The sequence below is a fragment of the Trichomycterus rosablanca genome, chromosome 24 (genome assembly GCF_030014385.1).
Source record: "Trichomycterus rosablanca isolate fTriRos1 chromosome 24, fTriRos1.hap1, whole genome shotgun sequence".
Classification (NCBI taxonomy): domain Eukaryota; kingdom Metazoa; phylum Chordata; class Actinopteri; order Siluriformes; family Trichomycteridae; genus Trichomycterus; species Trichomycterus rosablanca.
Window position 1 is genome coordinate 450,001 of NC_086011.1, and position 7,500 is coordinate 457,500.

General features: G+C 46.5%; 1 protein-coding gene across 2 annotated transcripts in view; it reads right to left on the reverse strand.

The window, feature by feature from the left end:
- Nucleotides 1-7,500, reverse strand: part of lrp1aa (low density lipoprotein receptor-related protein 1Aa) — an 80,823-nt gene that overhangs the window by 58,779 nt on the left and 14,544 nt on the right. For both annotated transcript variants that reach the window (XM_062986196.1, XM_062986195.1), the window contains exons 3-6: nucleotides 6,417-6,554; nucleotides 3,969-4,088; nucleotides 3,739-3,867; nucleotides 2,734-2,994 (exon numbers count right to left, since the gene is read on the reverse strand). In XM_062986196.1, the coding sequence (XP_062842266.1) occupies nucleotides 2,734-2,994; nucleotides 3,739-3,867; nucleotides 3,969-4,088; nucleotides 6,417-6,554 (648 nt within the window). The remainder of the gene's footprint in view (nucleotides 1-2,733; nucleotides 2,995-3,738; nucleotides 3,868-3,968; nucleotides 4,089-6,416; nucleotides 6,555-7,500) is intronic.

Sequence of the window (7,500 nt, forward strand, 5' to 3'; positions counted from 1 at the left end):
CACCGCACACGCTGTTTACCGTGACCTCACCGTGAGGTTACCATGGTACCAAAACACACACACACACACACACACACACACACACACACACTCTTAAAGTTTTATTATCTATGAAACACGCCAACTGGAATCCAGAGTAAAACCTCAAGGAAACTGCTGCTTTCTGCAGAAACGAAACCAAAAAACAGTCTCGGATTTTCACACTAGAACTCTCATGTTCCAGCGTCCCCACATCTTCACGTCCCCATATCCCCACATCCCAGCGTCCTCACATCTTCACGTCCCCATATCCCCACATCCCAGCGTCCTCACGTCTCCGAGGCCACACGTCTTCTACAACGTCTTCATGTCCCAGCGTCCCCACGTCCTTATGTCCCCATGTCCTCAAACACAGCGCATCTTGACGTCCCCACATCCACACGTCCTCGCGTCCCCACGTTCTCACACCCTCAGACACCCTGCATCCCCACGTCCCAGCGTCCCCTCGTCCTCACACCCCCGTATTCTCACATCCTCGTGTCCCCACGACCTCCCATGAAAATTCAATCCTGACACTTACAGCAGCATTGAATCTGATCCAACATCTCCTGTAGGAAGCAGAAGTGACAGCTTGGACGTTCCTGAAGACAGACAAGCTCACAGAAACGTATGAATAGAGTCGGGCCTTGGTAAACGCACTCACTACCGGGTTCCAGACTGTTCCTGGAAGCCCCGTCGGTCTGACATCAAGAACTGCTCATTAGGAGATGAATGGTTTGAGTTTCCTTGAAGCCTAATATCACCAAACCCGAGGAGTCTCTGAGTTTCACCTTCCTGTGTCTGTAAACAACACCACGTGGACAAAAGTATATGGACGCCTCTATTCATTAATTAAATTAGTTTCTTCACCCCTGTGGGAGACACAACGTGAAGTTTATAAAGACAAACCGACCCTATTAAACGGCTTTGGGATGAATAGGAAAGCCGACTGCAAAGCAGGACTTTTCATCCCAACATTGCTGCCTGACCTTACAAAAGCTCCCTTCAATAAATAAATGGGCTCAAGTTCCTACAGACACACTCCAAAATCTTACAAAGGAGGCCGTTGTTGCTGCAAAAACAATAGAACTTCAATCAATAGCATGAACTGGAATGCCGACAGAGAGCCAGACTTCCGTCCTCCAGTCCCAGCAGTCATGGTCTAAAATCTGGTAAGAAGCGTTTGAGGAGAGAAGAGGCTGGAATGGCAGAATTTGAGGCGTCCACATACTTTAGGCTGCAGCGTGTTCTTTATTCTCCTCACGTGTTCCTGAGGTTCTGACTGTAACTGAGGGAGCGTTTCCCATGATTCTTGGCACGGGGGGCGATTCTTTTGTCCCTGGTTCCTTTCACCAGTGTCTGCAGCCTGGCAGCCGGGCACCGTTAGCAACGGGTCACATGTACACGCTGGCATCAGTGCCCCCAACCACGGGCATGATGGGAACAGAGAACGGTGGGGGGGCAGGAGCTTGAGCTCATGAGCTTTTGGAGTCTTTGGGAATTTGTGCCCATTCAGTCAAAAGATGGCACCATTTCTATGGCTGGGCGCTTATTGATCTGAGCTTTTCATCACGTCATTATAGAGCTCGCTCATGCTGGAACAGGGAAGGACCTTCCCTAAACTGTTGTTGTTGTGGCTGAGACATGGCTGATACTTTTGGTCCTGGTGCTCTGACTCTCTGGTTTCTGAGACCTGGTGTCCGGTGGTGGTGAGCAGCAGGAGCGGGGGTGCAGGGCACGGTGCAGGGTGCGGCCCGGTCACCATGTGGTCACCATGTCTGCTCTGTCTGAGTCCTACAGAAGGTCTGGAGAAAATCCACTAAATCACACCGCCGCCGCCGCTCGTTACTCGCTAATTATAGAACCTGTGGTGAGACTGAGAACGCTGCAGCACCGTCAGCTCAACACGACCTGAAAAATCGTCCAACAATCATCCAGAAATTACTAAATATCACCGAAATGATCCAAAATCAGAATTCATCCAAAAATCACAAAAAAATCCACACAAAAAAATCCACAAAATCATCCAGAAATCACCAAAAAACATCAAAATCACAAATTTTTTTTTACAAATCATACAGAAGTCACCAAAATCATCAGAAATCATTTAAAATAATTACAAATAATCCAGAATTCACCAACAATTATCCAGAAATGATCCAACAATAACCAAAAAACACCAAAATCATCCAAAATGTATCCAAAGATTTTCCAAAAATTATACAGTGGTCACCAAATCACCTAAACATAATGTTAAATATCACCAAAAACTCACAAACAGAAAACCATAAAATTAACAAAAAAATCACTGAACCCCCCCACAAATCACAAAAAAAATCACCAAAACCATCAAAATCATCCACCAATCACCACAACCCATCCAGATAATCACCAAAAATATCTTCAAACAACCAAACATCACCAAAACCATCAAACATCATCAAAAATCTTCCAAAAGAACCATAAAATCATCTTACAATCATAAACCCGTCTAAACCGCAGTGACCCGCCCCTAATGATGCGTGACGAGGCTGAGATCTGGACCTGCTTGACGGTTGAGCTGTTGTTGCTCCTGAATGAGACCCGTCTGTTTGTTTGGGCTGCAGTAGGTGTGGTTGATAGCACTAGAGTGACGGCGTGTCCACATACTTTAGCTCCTGGTTAATACCCTAATACCCCCCACCACCCCTCCTTGATCCCCTGGGTCGTACTCACGGTGCAGGCTGAGCGAGATGTTCACCGCCCTCTCGCCGCTGAAGCTCTTCATCCCGCTGATCCGGCCGCATTTCAGCTGCGTGGCGGCGGGGGCGTCGCCCACGTGGATCCAGCACACCGTTTCCTCTCTGTACAGGAAGTCCATGGCCGTGGTCTGTTTGGTGCTGGTGTGGAGGAAGGCGCTGGCGGTGCCGCTCAGGGACGTAGCCTGGATGTTCTGAGCGTTCGCGATTAGCAACATCGGGGGGCGCTCTACTGGAACTACAGAGAGAGAGAGAGAGGACTGATTCATAATATCAGGGACGGTAGGAGGGACATTCACTCATTCATTCATTAAATCATTTATTCATTCATGTCATCACTCGTTCATTAACTCGTTCATTCATTTATTAATTGACTTTTTCATTAAATCATTCCTTCTATCATTTATTCAGTCGATACTTCATTCATTCACCTATTCACTAATGTACCCACTTCTTCATTCACTCCGTCACTCATTAATTCACCCACTGCTTCATTAATTCATTACTTCATTCACCCACTCCTGCAGTCATTAATCCACTCATTCATTCCTGTATTCACTCACTCATCTATTCATTTAATTGTTCCAACAATCATTTATTCATTCACTCCCTCACTTATTCATTCACCTGCTCATCTATTCATTTACTTCTCTCATTCATTCGTTCACTTCTTCACCCACTCATTCATTTATTCTTCCATTCACTTGTTCATGCACTCACTTATTCATTCCTTCACTCATTTATTCATTTTTCTCTCATTCATTCGTTCACCTCTTCACCTACTCATTCATTTATCTATTCATTCCTTCATTCACTTGTTCATTTTTTTTGCTGATTATTTAATTCATTCATTTATTCATGTCTTCAGTTACATTTATTTCTTCAGTCTCAACCATTCACTCACTCTCTCTCTCACTCATTCATTTATTCATCCATAAGAACTTCAGGCTGGTCAGGGTCGTGGTGAGTCCGGTGTTATTACCGTTTTTGGCTTTACAGGAGCGGTTGTCGGGCTGACTGAGGTATCCCTCCACACAGGAGCAGAGGAACGAGCCGGCGGTGTTGATACACGTCTGACTGCACGAGCCGTACACCGTACACTCGTCAAAATCTACAGGAACACACGGAACACCATCACAATCCGTAAGGTCGCTGGTTTCAGTCCCATCAGCAGCACGTCGCCAGAGCGTTCCCTCTGAGCGGATCACTCACCTTTACAGGATTTACCGTCCTGGTTGATCTGGTAACCCGGTTTGCAGTAACACACAGAGCCATTGTGGGTGATAGCACAGGAATCCTTACACCCAGCGAGGGTACAGTTAGAGATCAACTCTGTAAAACACACACACACACACACACACACACACACACACACAGAACCAGAGTCAGACAGGAACCACCAAATATGGTCAACGTAAGGGTTTCCAGTGCGGCACCGACACCCGTTAATGCTGTAATAATGAAGCGCGACGCCGGAGCTCTTAATTCTTCTGTGTCTGTAATAATAGGAGGTAAAAATGAGATGAACGAGGAAGCCTCAGTTCTTTGTTCTCTTGTTCTTTTCTAACAGAACCGTGACGTCTGCAGACGTTCTTTTATAATCGTTCTTATTGTTCTGAGATGAACTGGAACACCTCCGTCACCTGGAATTAAGCTCTAATGATCACGAGGATCAGAAACACGCTCACGATGAGGATCAGGATTCTGATATTCCTGTGAGGACTGAACGGTACGTCCTAAAATCATTTCTAACCCACTACCGCCAGGATCCAGGGTTCAAACCCGCGGTGCTATCAACCGGTCGGGCGTCTGCTGTACATACAGGCGTGATCGGCCCCATCCTGTCGTGTTACTGTGCAGTGTCCAGTGATTTAGGGGAAACTGGACCCACTGCAACCCTGACCAGGATAAAGCACTTATAAAATATGAAGTTGCTGATTGTTGATAGATTTGGGCCATATGGTCAAAAGTATGTGGACATCCCTTCTTACCAAATGTGTATATATGTGTGTGTGTATATACAGTGTATCACAAAAGTGAGTACACCCCTCACATTTCTGCAAATATTTCATTATATCTTTTCATGGGACAACACTATAGACATGAAACTTGTATATAACTTAGAGTAGTCAGTGTACAGCTTGTATGGCAGTGTAGATTTACTGTCTTCTGAAAATAACTCAACACACAGCCATTAATGTCTAAATGGCTGGCAACGTAAGTGAGTACACCCCACAGTGAACATGTCCAAATTGTGCCAAAATGTGTCGTTGTCCCTCCCTGGGGTCATGTGTCAAGGTCCCAGGTGTAAATGGGGAGCAGGGCTGTTAAATTTGGTGTTTTGGGTACAATTCTCTCATACTGGCCACTGGATATTCAACATGGCACCTCATGGCAAAGAACTCTCTGAGGATGTGAGAAATAGAATTGTTGCTCTCCACAAAGATGGCCTGGGCTATAAGAAGATTGCTAACACCCTGAAACTGAGCTACAGCACGGTGGCCAAGGTCATACAGCGGTTTTCCAGGACAGGTTCCACTCGGAACAGGCTTCGCCAGGGTCGACCAAAGAAGTTGAGTCCATGTGTTCGGCGTCATATCCAGAGGTTGGCTTTAAAAAATAGACACATCAGTGCTGCCAGCATTGCTGCAGAGGTTGAAGACGTGGGAGGTCAGCCTGTCAGTGCTCAGACCATACACCGCACACTGCATCAACTCGGTCTGCATGGTCGTCATCCCAGAAGGAAGCTGACGCACAAGAAAGCCAGCAAACAGTTTGCTGAAGACAAGCAGTCCAAGAACATGGATTACTGGAATGCCCTGTGGTCTGACGAGACCAAGATAAACTTGTTTGGCTCAGATGGTGTCCAGCATGTGTGGCGGCGCCCTGGTGAGAAGTACCGAGACAACTGTATCTTGCCTACAGTCAAGCATGGTGGTGGTAGCATCATGGTCTTGGGCTGCATGAGTGTTGCTGGCACTGGGGAGCTGCGGTTCATTGAGGGAAACATGAATTCCAACATGTACTGTGACATTCTGAAACAGAGCATGATCCCCTCCCTTCGAAAACTGGGCCTCATGGCAGTTTTCCAACAGGATAACGACCCCAAACACAACCTCCAAGATGACAACTGCCTTGCTGAGGAAGCTGAAGGTAAAGGTGATGGACTAAACCCAATTGAGCACCTGTGGCACATCCTCAAGTGGAAGGTGGAGGAGTTCAAGGTGTCTAACATCCACCAGCTCCGTGATGTCATCATGGAGGAGTGGAAGAGGATTCCAGTAGCAACCTGTGCAGCTCTGGTGAATTCCATGCCCAGGAGGGTTAAGGCAGTGCTGGATAATAATGGTGGTCACACAAAATATTGACACTTTGGGCACAATTTGGACATGTTCACTGTGGGGTGTACTCACTTATGTTGCCAGCCATTTAGACATTAATGGCTGTGTGTTGAGTTATTTTCAGAAGACAGTAAATCTAAACTGCTATACAAGTTGTACACTGACTACTCTAAGTTATATCCAAGTTTCATGTCTATAGTGTTGTCCCATGAAAAGATATATTGAAATATTTGCAGAAATGTGAGGGGTGTACTCACTTTTGTGATACACTGTACGTGTGTGTGTATATGTGTGTGTGTGTGTGTGTGTGTGTGTGTACCTCTGCAGTGTGCCCCCTCGTCCCCTCTGTCCGGACAGTCGGGGGCGCCGTCGCACAGCTTGCTCATGTGCACACAAACTTCTGTCCCCTCACACTGGTGCTCGTTTGGGGGGCACAGAGACGCCCGGGTATGAGGACCTGAAAGAGACCAAGGAGTGACATTAGGTCCAGACGGTCACATGATCGTCTGAGAGTCTCTGTGCAGCGCAGAGACGGGAGACACTCAAAATGGACCTTCCCTAAACTGTTTGCATTGTTTTATTCTACTGAAACACCAGATCTGAATCCTGTGAGCTGCTTTTAATTCAGCCAAACTAAAACAGCGCTGGGTCGTGTTCCGGTGAGCCGTGACGGTCGACGCCGCCTTTATTCGACTCCATTAAAAATCCCCGGCGAGTTTTAATGAGACGCCGTTCGGCGGTAAATAAACGCTGCCACATGTGAGCCGGGGGCTCTTGGGGATTTCACGCTACTCACGATAGTACGGGCGCCCAAACGGCGGTGGATTTACAGACCGGATCGTTCGGTTAACGGGACACAAAACAGCAGTGTTACTAATGTAAAATTATTTATTTAAAATGTATTTATTTATTTATTTTACATTAAAAATGAGTTGTTATATATGTTGTTATAATTAAATGAGTTGTTCACAAACAAGGTTCAGTTCAAGCTTCAGCCTGAACCAGAGGGACTCTGGAGCGCTTCGGAAAACCCTCGTCAGTAAACGCAGCTCGTCACGGCCTCCACAGACACAAAACGGAATCCGAATATCAGCAACGTCCAGAAACGGCAACTCTTCCAGGCTGGAATGGCGTAAACATGAGACGGGGTCTGACGATTTCGGCTAATACATCGTTTTTAAAAAAGAGACCAAAGAGGACACGGACCTTTCCGTGTTTTTAGCGTGTTTGTGGACGCGGTTTACTGTTGGGCCCTTAAGCAAGGCCCTTAACCCTCTGAGCTGCAGGGGCCCCGTACAATGATGGGCTGGGATACATGGAAAAAGAGTTTAGTTGTACGGCACACATGTAAATGTAACTATGATAAATAAAGACGTTATAATACAGAGCTCAATGGATGAGGT